At 50.2% G+C, this 12,873-nt stretch overlaps 1 protein-coding gene across 1 annotated transcript in view; it reads left to right on the top strand.

Moving 5' to 3' along the window:
• Positions 1-1,001: 1,001 nt before the first annotated feature.
• The window catches only part of LOC146856248 (uncharacterized), a 209,381-nt gene continuing 197,509 nt past the window's right edge, over positions 1,002-12,873 (top strand). The window contains exon 1 of the mRNA XM_085654317.1: positions 1,002-1,211. Coding sequence (XP_085510443.1) covers positions 1,148-1,211 — 64 coding nt within the window. The 5' untranslated portion in view covers positions 1,002-1,147. The remainder of the gene's footprint in view (positions 1,212-12,873) is intronic.

Here is a 12,873-nt window from a genome sequence, read left to right as displayed (position 1 = left end):
TGCCAGTATCGGGGACGTGAATCCTACACCTTGCAGTTACCTTTGCCTTATGTAGCATTTTCTATACACTGATTTACACATGTATGATTCATTGCCTCTGTATGTGAGTGTGATGTAAAGTGCTCCGACACCCTACACTGGTATGAAAGGCGCTATAATACAAATGGAATACATGTGAGAGAGGGGCTATGGAGCGATGAGAAGCACTGTTTTTAGGGTGATAGTGAGGAGCCCCAACAAAGATTGCTGTGTCCTGGTGCACTGTAAGGTCATCATTTACTATGCTTTAAAAACTAACACAATTGGATATATAATAACAAATGTGTTTCAGAATGCACCATTTTACCCCAAATGTTCTTGGGGGGAGAGCCTCGCGGAAGTGGTCAGGCTCACTCGCAATGTACGGTAGTGGGCTGGTCTGACAAAATTTGCCAGGGCTGCGTTTGGTTCCAAGTCTGGCCCTGGTCTAAAGCCTATAGTGTTGTCATTTCATCTCATGGTCTAGGATTTTTTTTTTTATCACACACCAAAAAATATGCTTTGCGGGTGACTGTCGCTGAAGCGTTTCGGTTCGTCCCAAAGAGTGACTACACACAGAGAGTGCAGGTGATGCCTAGAGGGAACCAGAGTTACACCGAGGTTTCCAGATAGACAGGGGGTGGCATAGCGATGCAGACGGCTCCCGTGTGACGAGCCCCTGCTGTGGTGGTGTTCTTTGGAGGGGTGCAAAGGGGTTAAGTTACAGGTACATTTCTAGTGTGATACTCCGCCCACACAAAGCTTCCTCGGTGTTGTTACACAGATAGCGCTAGAGTGGCATATAAAAGTGTCAGTGTTACAGAGAGGATAGCGGCGTGGGGGTCCCAGAGACCGTCCGCCTTCGCAGTCTAACTTCTGGAGCCCTGCGCTCCTCTCCCTGCTTTTGAGGAGGAGTTAGGCCTGCGGAGGGGTCCGCCCCTCGCTCCGGCGGAGGGATACGGCGCGCACAGTCCGGTTCCCACACATTCCATCAGAGAGTGGCCGGGACTCGTGCCAGCGGAAGAAGTGCGCGCGGCGGAGCTGTCCCGGGCCGGGCAGTGTCTCAGAAAGTGCGAAGGAGTGCAGCCTTATGGATGTGTGAGAGGCCGGGACACCTGTACACCGCGACATGGGGCAGCGTCGGGCGGCCTGGAGCCTGCTGCTCTGCGTGCTGCTGGCGGACGTCGGGCACGGTAAGGGGGCGCAGAATGCGAGACGCCTGGGTGCGCGAGCTCCGATCTTTGGGACAGGGTCCAGGGACACAAAGGGGCGCGAGAGCTCTGGCGATCGGACAGATCTCTGAACTTTAGGAACTGATCTATGAACTTCGGGGATCACAGAGAGAGGTTTACACTCCAGGGGTGGGATAGAGAGAGAGCTCAACTTTATGGATGGGGCAGAGCGAGCTTTCAGTACTGAGTGAGAATTGAAGAAGGGACAGAGTAAGCGTTTAACTTTAGGGACAGAGCGCAAGAGTGAGGGACTGTGGGGGATAGGACAGAGCGAAGTGTGTGTGGCTGGAACAAAGCGAGCTGCAGGCAGAGCCGGCCGCTGAAAGTAAATTGCACAATTCCCTGGGCTGCCGCGGCGCCCGGGTCGGAGTACACCTCTCGCTGCAGTGATTTATTGCGCTTGTTATTGTTCGTCGCGTTGGTTTCTTTGGCTCTGCTAATTCTCTCCCCCTCCCTTTTACTCTTTCATATCTATTCTCCCTGGTCTTCCCTGCTTCCCCAGAATTGTTACCCCATCTTAAGTACTCTGCCCGGCGTCTGGCACCCTGTCCTTTATTTGCCTTGGGGTCTGGAGAGGGTGGCTCCTCCCAGAGCTCAGTGTTGTGCAGTCTGTGTTAAAAGTGTTTAGACGTCGGCTTGTGATTTGTGTCTGTTGGTTTACAAGAATGTTTTTCGATAAATACACGTAGAACACGTTAATGTTCCTCATCCTTGCTAAGGTGTCTGAATTGTGGGGGCTGCGGGGTGGGGGCGGTCCTCATCTGAACCCCGCGGGCGCAGAATGCCAGCCCCTCAGTTATGGAGACTTCTGTATTGTTGGCAGCAGAAAAACTGGTCTCTAAGCGCTCGTCTTTATGCGAGATCTCATGCCCGGCCCGTGGAGCCCCCTTCCAGCCCCTGCACCCTCCCCTGTGCAGCCCATCCCCCTCCCTGGGAACCTCTCCCTCCTTCCCTCAGATTCCAGCGCAAAGGGGGAGAGGGAGGGGCGACCGCCCCTCTGGGATCCGGCGCATTCCTGCGGCCAGTTACACTTTTGGGGGAAAAATCTAGCAAAGTTCGTGGTTCTTGAAAATCCTGAGTCTTCGCGTGTCCAGTTTTGGGGGTTTCTGTTGAGGTGGCTTTGAATTTGAGGGGCTCCCTCTTGTGCTGTGCTCGAGGCGCTGAGCAGTGGGGGCGGGGGCGCCGACTTACAAAAGCCCTGCTGGACAGATGCCGGGGCACCAGTCTGCGTTTTTGTCACATTTTCCCCAAGGCGCAGCCTTTGTCTTCTAGTTTGACTTTGTTTCCCCTATAAACCATTGTTGCTCGCGTTTTTTCTGAACTTTGAAAGTACTGAGACAGCATTGAGAAAAGGCAACTGTTGCCTTTCGTGCCAAGGGGGAGAGGGGGGCTGGAGATGGCCCCACACCCTCTTGAGGAGCTCTTCAGTCTTAAAAAGCTGTAACATCTCAGCTGATAAAGCTGAAGGGGCTTTCATAACCTGTATCCAGGACCGGCCTACCCCGGGGGAGCTCGGCGCTGCCCGCCCAGGCGCAGCGCTATCTCGTGGAGCTTTCGGCACGGGGCAGAGTGGTTACAGACAGAGGCCTCCTGTGACCTGTGGAGTCTGTGTGTCTGCTTTACAGCTTGCTTTCGGCAATTTCTGTGTTTTTATCATAAACAACAAGCTTCTTGTAACAATAGCCATGAAGTGTTGCTGCGTCTAGTGTTTGTTTTTAAATCAAAATGGCGCTCTATTTAAGTGATAAGAAACTTGTTTGAAAGTGTTCCCTCACAGCAGTACCTGCTTCCAGGTTCAGTGGAGAAATTAATATGTTCGGATTGGACTATAGAAAAAAATGGATTTATGATGGCTAATAAAATGGCACTGAATCGCACAAAGGTTGCTTATGGCTGGAGGCGATGACTGGCAGTGGTGCCAAGGTTGCATACCTGGAGCTTGTGTTTAAGTTGTGGAGTGCTATGTTCTGTGTAGATGTGTAAAGATATTTAGCAGAATATCTGTTGTAATGTATAATGCACACAGGCCCAGCGGTTTTCATTTTTCTGCCAATGGGTGAACCCCAAAAGTTGCCTTCTGCATGGTCCTCCCAGCCCCTCTGTCCTGCGGTTCCTACTCGCCTCCTGTTGGCCCGCCATCCTAGAGCCGGTACAGTGGCTGGCACAGGCGAGTGTTGGGTCCCTGTGCAGACTGGAGACTTTATCTGAGGTCTAAGCCAGGGCCTCAAATATAGATGAGGCGAGCAGAAGCTAAAACGGGCTCCCAAGTGTGGGGCATGTTTGTTAATGACCAAGAACTCCCCTGATCGACCATACAGCAGTTTTTGACACACGGACAATTTCCACGCTTATAATGTGCGAAAAACCCCATTTTCCGCAAACAGCTGCTTATGTGCTGTGCTTTGACTGTGAAAGGCAGTATAATTACATTTCGTGGCGTAATTTAACGTAACAAGTGTAGCGAGAATGTCCTAACATTACACTGGTGAAATTAACATTTCGCCCTAGCCTAATTATATATGGTGTTTACATAATGTCAAAGCTGCAGACCCGTCTGCGACAAACGTCGAGTGTGTGGTGGATACCGCCTTCACTTCAGGTGTCTCCCATTCTGGTGGACCCACCCCCCCACTTTCCTCTCATTTCTCCAAACTTACCAGAATTCTATATGCGCAGCCCGCTGAAGTAGCAGTAAAGTGACTCGCAGTGCTCTGTAAAAAGGCTCTTTCGATAAGTAGGTGTGTCGTGCTTCATAATTCATCCCAGAAACCAGTTCACCAGAATAATACCACGATCCCTGTTCGTGTCAGTTCTTGGCAGTATGCACACTTGGGACAGACTGATTCTAGCGTGACTGAGTTCCACCTCCTGCTGGGGTGCTGGCAATCAAACAGCTACACCATCCCTCTTCTCTGAAGTGCTACTTCAGTTCTTGCACGCTTTAGTCTCGTTTTAGATATTAAAGTGCGAAACGTGTGCGCTCTTTAATGCACCTTGGAGGGATTTCCATCACGGTCTCTGCAGCAGAAGACCAGCGCCTGATGCGGACAGGCGTGCAGCACGTTACCAGGCACTTTAATATTCATGGCAGGACCTAGAACGCTCCTAAATTGTATCCCTCTACAAGGTCACTTAGTAGTCACGGGGTCCTAAACTGCGATGCCAGAAGTAGCAGAATCAAAGCCTCTAGGCGCTTGCTGTATCCCACGGGGGTGGATTCCGCCCTCTGTATGTTCAGTGTTGAGCACCGTGGCTCTTAACATGTGTGTAAGGTCGTGGCTCCTTCCTGCAATTTCAGCTACTTGGTGTCGGTCCCTCGACGCGACAAACACCCCTCCCCTCTAGTTGGTTGCAGCCCAAGCTTGCCGTGGTGAATTGTTTTCTAGCCATGGCCGCTTGTGCTACCTCAAATGCTCTCCCTGCTCTTGAGAGCGCAGCGACCATGTTTGCCTCCCGCGCAGTGGCCTCGGCTTGCTTGGGTCCGGCTTCTTAGGGGCTTGGAAGATGACTTGTGGCTGTTCCTCCGGCTCGCATGTGTGCACCGCACCCCTCAGCTGCCCTCTCCAAAATATGAATGGAGAGTGTGTGGTGCTGTTGGGCTGAGTCTTCCAAAGCCCCCACGCTCATGAGTTTGTAAGTTCTAAGAGCGCCTAAAGACTCGCATCGGGATTATAGCGCTTACATTGCTACACATTCTAGTTTAACTTTTAAACGTGTTGGCGTATAGCTCTGGCCTGGGAATTTGAAAAGGTTCCACGAAGCAGCCAGAGAGATGCTAGGCCGAGCCGTGACAATGTGCGCCATCAGAGGAAACCTTGGAAAGAGGCCATTGGCCTATATTCGGATGGGCTCGTGAAGTCCGCACGGTCTGGTGAAGGAGCCTGGAAGGATGTGCTAGGGTGAACAGAGAACACCTTCTCGGCCTTCACTGGTGGGTTCTTTGACCTCTGCTACAATGTCACGGACTGCTTACGGCAGTGGGTACCGTTTCCCTCGTCTTTTTAGCGTAAAGCCCCGTGCACCACTTACATGGTGGAAGGACTCGTGGTCTGCCTTACTGGCCTGTGTGAAAACAGTATGGGCCTAACCTGACGTTTAAAATGCGTGTCGAGCACCCCCTGCATCCGTTGTGGCGTGCTGTCACTGCTGTGAGTTTTGGGGGCCGGAGTGTAGCCCCCCCCGAGTCTGGGGGTGAAAGTGTCTGCCCGGGAGTTTCTTGGGCGAGGAGCAATGGAGACACCAGTTATGCTGCTCGTAGGTCGGGGTGCGCAGTTTGTCCGCTACTGATTGTTTGGGGCGCACATGGGGAGGGAGGGGCATGTGCACTGTAGGGGGGTGCACATTAGAACTGCTCCTGGAAGGCGGGGGTGTGGCCTCTGCTGACAGGGGGTTCAGGCACTCTGCCCTGTTGCCTTGGAAATGGCTGGCACTGCGTCTCTGCCGTGGGGGGGGGGGGGCTGCATTGTATGGACAGTTGTATCTGACCTGCTGGTCACCGCGGAGGTACACTAACACCAACTGTCTGCCTGAAACGCCTATTACCCCCTCCCCCAACCAGGGGTTTATCAAGGGCCCCGCAAGGAAACGCCGTCCCACCCCCTCATTACTAGGTGGCGTCGTTGTTCTAGGGAGACACTCTATCCGGGGTCAAACCAACATGCCACGAGCTAATCAATCCCCTTTGTGGTCAATCACTGGCAGCTTCTTTACCCGGAACCACATCAGCCTCCGCTGGAAGGTACTTCCAGGGTGGCTTTGTAGGAAAGGGGAAAGTCAGTTTGTCTTGCCCGACAGTTTTTTTTAATTTATTTATTGCAAATATATGCAACAAAGTATTAGGGAGTAAAAATGTTGCCGCTTAACGATTATGTGCATGTTTTTGCCAAATCAAGTAACACATAAATGTAATGGAGACTACACAGCGAGGGTTGTTACTGAATGAGTTTAGGTGGCTTGGTAGGAGGAAGACATTAACTGACAGGGAAGTGTCTGGAGCGGCCTGGCCCATTGTCCCAGGCTGTGTGCTCTGGGGGTGGAAACAAAATGTGTTTGACATTTGAATAGACCAATGGACGAAGAGGGCTGACAAAGTCCTTCTCTGTGTGTATACATGTTCTTCAAAACGTGAGGTTGGGGGTTTCAGCAAAACCTGTCTCTGGCCTAACCTAAAAAAAATAATGTAATCCACTGAGACCAAATGCTTAAGTAAAATCACGCGCGCCAAGTAGACTGGAGGGGGGGGGGAGGGGGGGGCTGAAGAAGGCAGCAAATTAAACAGGTCTTGGGGACACAGAACAGACCCTCGCCAACACCTCTTGCACACGGGTGAGTGTGGTGCACCCGGAGCATGTGCGGACTTGGAAGTGGGGGGTTCTTATGCCCCAGGGTAGGCTTGCAAAACATTCAGCCCCTGGGGGATGGTGACTGGACGTTTATGCTTGATCATGGGCCCGTCGCACACGCTATCGATGGAACTTTGCTTGTCAAAGCCTGGGAGTGTCGGTTTCGCATTCCAATGCCTGTTGTTAGCTCCTACACTGTTACAGACCGGGACCCAGGTTGAGTCAGCCCCCCCCCTTCTCGGGATGAGCGAATACGGATAATCACGGACACGTTTCCGGGGAGACTTACTCGAACAACGGAAAATACGCAGAGTCGCTCCTTAAGCACTTCTGGGTAGTTTTCCACTTTAGCACGTTGTACTAACGTGGACGAGAGGGCAGCTCAGCAGCGTAACAAAGGCGACCCACCCTGGCCACGTGCCCATGTCCTCTTGAATATGGCCTTCCATGCTGGGGCGGTGGGCCCCTGGCATCCAAGGCATTGCAGTGGCAATACCATGACTCTGAAGTGAACTCATTGACATACCGGGTGGACTTCTAAAAGCTTGATGCGACTGTCCCTCGTGGACCCGCCTTGGACATTCCCGGTCACAATTATCAGGCATTAAGACAGGGGTCAGAAAAAAATACAGCCATCCATATCTTGGTAACTGCTTCCTTTTTTATGTGTGTGTTTTTTCCTGCACCGACCTTGGACTCACTCAGCAGTTTTTGTTTATTTATTATTATTGCTATTCTAGTATTGCCCTCTGTTGTTCTGATGTGGTGACCTGAGCTACGGAATATTGTCAACCAAATAACTCCTATTGAACAGGCTTTAAAGCCACTTAGAAGCGTCAGTATATACCTTTTTAAATCCGTTCTCTTTCATCATCTCTGCCGTCCTGGGCTCGGCCCTCCTTCGCATATGCTTCCTTTCCCAAAATTGTGCTGTGCAACAGATGGACGGAATGCTGAATTAATCAAACATTCACCCCCAGTCAAGAGACCTGAGTTAAATCCATTGTTCTTTTGCTCACAACGCCACCCCAGTTTGGACCCAGCCATATGCAAATCACTCTTGACCCTGTTCCTCATGGTAACAGTCCAGACCAAACTGCTAAGCCTGGTCCTTCCTTGGCCAGAAACTGAGAAAAACCTCCATACTGACCTGCTTAATTTTAACATTGGTCAAAAGCTCATATATGGGACATATCCCCAAAACAGAATCTTATCACATGTTTTTAATTCATAAAATTATGTTTTGTTATTTATCAAAAATATATTTATTCATTTTTATGTGCAGATATAGTCACCATATAAAAACAAGCATGTCTACAAATTCATGAGATCGATCAATAAGCAAATTTGAAACACAAATCACAAAATCATGAATAACCCCACAGACACCCCTCATATCTACATTCTCACCTGTCAAACCTATTCAGCCACACTATCATGCATGCAACACAAAAGATAATAATAAATACAAAATGTGTATGGGATCCTATATGATCTTGGTTTCTACAAAGACACTTGAGAGTTCAATTATTCATCTCATCAAATTCTTCTCTTGTCTGTGCCTCTGGTAGGATCCCCAAAATTCTCTAAATGGTCTACGCCCGTTTCGGTGGGAAGTTAGTCAGACCACCTTCATCAGGACCAACTACAGATTCAAATGGATAACAAAGGAAAAGTGGACGGGGTTATCTGAAATATTCTGTTCAACTCTCGGTATAAGTAGCTGAGACGTATCCATATCACAAACAGAGGGAACCCAGCATATGGGTGTTCCGTGATAATCAGCTGGCTCTATCTGAATTATGTACCAGCAAGTTGCTGGACTACATCCGTATAATTTGTTTCGTAGATTTATAATTATAAAGTTGAGATTTTATGGTTCCACCTGAATGGAAAACACCTATAACTTGTGTCGCGTCCTGATTTAGCCGTGGTGCAAAAACACCATGTATCCCTATGGTCCGTGGTGCTCCTAAAGATTATTCGTGTAACTGATTCTGTCCACGACCAAATTCCATCAGAGTCATCCCATGATACCTTCCTGGACCAGAAACAAGAATCCTGGGACCGGTTTCATGGTATCACCCCTTTTCAGCCAGGCTAGCTGGAATCCAGTGGCACAGCGAGCAAGGGACCCACGTCTGGGCATACCCGGTGCACTTAGGGCGAAAAGTGCTGCCGCAACAAAATGATGGACTCAATGAATAAAAAATACACCCCCAGTCACGAGATCTGGTTTAAATCCCTTGTTCTTTTGCTCAATATGACACCCCAGTTTGGACTCGGCCATATGCAAATCGATCTTGACCCTGCTCCTCATGGGAACAGTCCAGTCCAAACTGCTAAGCCAGGTCCTCCCTTGACCAGAAACGAGCATCCTGGGACCGGTTTCAGGGTAACAGCCTGGCTAATGAGGGGTAACTTGAATCCAGTGGCACAGGATGCTTTTTTCCAGTCCAGGGAGGACCAGGCCTGGCAGTTCGGGCTGGACTGTTCCCATGGGGAGCAGGGTCAAGACTCATTTGCATAATGCTGGGTTTGGACTGGAATGGCATGGTGAGCAAAAAAAGATGGATTTAGGAGCCAGATCTCCTTACTTTGGGGGGGGGGGGAGAAGAATGTTTGACATTGTTCAATATTCTGTCCATCAATTGTTCTTTTTAATCTTTTCCCAATTACGACACATGATTATGGATGCGTTGTGAAGGAAGTAAACCCGATCTCTTCCGGGATAAGGGTATTGAACGGGTTCTGGTGGGTGCTCTGTGCGCGATAACGCCTGCGTTGTATTGGCATGCGGGGTAACAGCTGTGATGTAATGGCTGTTCCCCCGGAGAGAGAGTACCCAGACTGTGCTTCTAGTGTGGTTTTCTGGGTTTTCAAAAATATTTGGGCAACTATTTCCCCAAAAAATAATCAACGGGCTTTAATGCATGTGGCCTTGAAGGGCTGGTCTGGGAGTGATCCAGGTGACAAGGGTGGGGGTGGCTTCACCTGTCAGAGTAGCCCTCTTATCATTCCTAGTGAGCCAGGCATCACCTCATAGGGGATTAATCCACAGCTTTCGTGTGACCTCGCTACGGGCAAAGATCCTTGAAAACATCTCTGCAGTTACTCCTAATGCCAGATTTAAGTTAATACATTTCTACTTTTTCAACAGAGCTTAGCTCTCGCCTGGAAAAATCAATGTAATTTCCCCTATGGCTGTGGCGGCCTGGCCCACATGTGGCGCGCCTGGAGCGGACCTGTTTCATATGGTGTGGGCTGCCCCTCCGTGGCTGGATTTTGGGGGAGAGCTGGTGGACTGTATCAATGACATTACCCCTGACCTGTTTTACTTGGCTATGGGAACCCTGTCAGTAATGTAAAATGACGGCTAGATTTGCCGCCCTGGCTCTGAGACTTGCGAAGTGGGAGATTACAGTGCATTGGAAGGCACTAGGGGTTCACGACTGGTGAAATGAAGGGCAGAACGTGTTCAATGGGCAGGATTTGCAAAGTGTGGTGTTGCTTCTAGAAGTGATGAGGAGGGGGTGGTTGGTTTGATCGAACCCGTGCTTGGGAGCATCTGGTGGATTGCCTCCGAGATCCTGAGCCGGACACCCCGGGTGGATCCCTTAGATGGGGAGCCCTCCTGAGAGCATTCGACCCCGGGACAGTACAGGACAGGTGAAACTTTGACTGCATTGAGGGACAGAACAAACACTGAGTTCTCAATGATGGTTCTCCTGTGAGACAACATGGCAGAGGGTCTGGGGGGGGGGTAGGGTGGGTGGTATTCTCCCCTCCAGCTGGATTGGGTGTGGTTAGTGTTGCCTTATGTATATTGATTTCACGTCCTGAAGTGTTGTACTTGGAACCTTTCCATGGTCTATGTACTGTGCGTGTGGACACGATTGCTCAAGCTTTGTAGTGCCCAGGACTGGGTTGCCCAGGATAAAATAATACACATTTTGATTAAGAAATGAACAGAATCGGGTGACCTGGCCCCTTGATGCCAGCACGTGTCATTGCTCCTGCTCTGCAGATCTTGGGTGCTAGGTGCATGCGTCTGGCACAGTGTCGCACCTTGGCGCCTGGATCTCTTGCCCAAGCTGCCTATTACACCGCCGAGCCTGGCTGTTGTGTGGCTGGAGGTTTCTTTGATGCCTAAGTGCTTAAGACTTTACAAATTGCCGGAGAAGTGTGCAGAAGCAGCCGTCTCGGTGGCAGCCGCGCGGCCCCGCCGATGCCTGCCTGGCCTCCGGTTTTAGGGCCACGTCTGAGGCTGCGGTGTTTAGTCTGGCACGGTGGCACGGCCGGCGAGCAGAGCCGGGCGCTGCTCCGGATGACGTGCTCGGTTTCAGAGGGCGCTGCTGGCTGGTTCTTCCAGTTCCGTGAGATTCCTGCCTGCGCCTTACAATGCCGGCGTCGCGCTCGGATATGGGCGAGTTCAGCCCTCAGTGCGGCCTCGTTTTCAGTCTTGGGTTCTTTTGTGATCTCCAGACGTAGCCCGGCTCCCGCATGTTTGTCTGTCAAAGAAACCGGCGAAGAGCCTATCTATCCCTGGCCCCGCACGCATGTCTGTTGTCGACAATTCCTGTTGTCTCTTTGACCAATTCCTCTCTCACAAACTTTCCAATTTATCGTTTTTTTCTTTTTTACCTTTTGTTGGCATACGTTTTGTCATTAGCTGCCTTCCATTTTGCCATCCTTCTGCCCTCCCCCGGAACAGGAAGTGCCATCGGAGAACAGGAAGTGCAGTCCACAAACTGATCTCCCTAGCACAGGGGCCAGTGTAAATGTCGCCCTTGATTTAGCTCTCTTCCAAGAATAAAAGCCATCCTTGGAATTCCAACACAGATGTCCTAAATTTGGCCACTGCACTTCCCGCCCCCCTTGGTTGCCACACAAGATTTGAACATGAGTGGCATTTCCCAAAATTGGAGTGTTTTATTAAGTTGGAAAATTGCTTGCAAGAAATTTAAAAAGACGAACGGTTGAGCTTTTGACTAATAAATCCCAGCTAAATTTATTTGAATAGTAAAGAGCAAAATATTTTTTTTTGAAAAGTGCTTTTTCACTTCCGTGTAATCTTGTCAGTGGTGTTCACCTAGCTCGCAGCGGGAGGTGTTCGGTGCACTTTCCCCACATTATTGTTTCCCAAATACCTGTGAGTGAGGGAGGGGTGCTTTCAGACCCTGGGAAAGCCAGGCGCGTGCCAAGCCTTTGCTGTTTCTCTTGAGTGGTGTTCTTCAGGCAGAAGTCCTGTGTTCACGCTGGCAGAGACTGGCACCTGCTTAATAAAAACAAATTCATATTGCACATTTAAGGCAGAGTCCAAAGTGCTTTAGGCCAGAGGGCTTTGTCGTGCCAGCAAGCTTGGACGACGACATGCAATTAAAGTGTTTGAACGTTGAGGGGAGCCTTTGTATGTTAAGGCGTGTTTCCTGTGGGGTGTACTTTGCAGTGAGCGCACTGCGGAGTAGAACACCTGAGGCCTATTGTCACCGGGAGGGGCCTTCGCTCAAGTAATGAGGGCTTGTCCTGTGGTTGGGTTACCTGCCTCTTTTGTGAACTGCCAGGCTTCCCCGCCCTATGAAAGAGGCGGAATGTTCTATAGAACAGGCCACCCATTGGGGAGATAGCGGTCCGTCGTTTCTGTAGCCACCAAGCGGTCGCACCTCAAAAATTTCGGTGTGCTCTGTGACAAAATGGGTACACTTAGACGGGGTGCTCGGGTATTGGAGTCTTCTGCTATGAGATGAGACTGGGGGATTTCTTAGGGTTCGCCTTAAAACCAGAGAGGACAGTGTCTTAAACCATAATTGACGTCCAACTCCGCTATGTGGAAAAGTATTCATTTTAAAGGCTGTGTTCTAGAAAAGCTAGTCCTATAAGAGGGCTTGATGGCTGGTGTGGGGTGCGGAAGGATTCTGCTACATTCCACTGAAGAAAAAGATGACTGTATGAGGCCCATGTTTAAGAGGTGGCGTGTGGATAGCATCTTTAGAAGAACCATTCTTATTTTCTGACCAATCCCTAGCTGCTGATTTGGCAGCTCTTGAGACGCTCTTGGAAGTCATGATGTGAAAAGACGTTCCACCCTGTGACTTTGGGAGAGGTGGACGATTAGTATCTGTGTGTGGGTGTAGGAAGATGGGTGAGGGGGCCCAGGTAGTCTCGTCGGATCAGTTGGCTCTCTGGCAACAGCATTAGGTGTCCTATAAGCGACTAGCCCAGGAAGAATTCTCATCCATAGATCATAACATTATGCTTGCGTCAGCTAGGTTTACTATGAA

The sequence above is a fragment of the Triturus cristatus genome, chromosome 4_1 (genome assembly GCF_964204655.1).
Source record: "Triturus cristatus chromosome 4_1, aTriCri1.1, whole genome shotgun sequence".
Classification (NCBI taxonomy): domain Eukaryota; kingdom Metazoa; phylum Chordata; class Amphibia; order Caudata; family Salamandridae; genus Triturus; species Triturus cristatus.
Note: the sequence above shows the minus strand (reverse complement) of the source record. Positions and strands in the feature narration are given on the sequence as shown.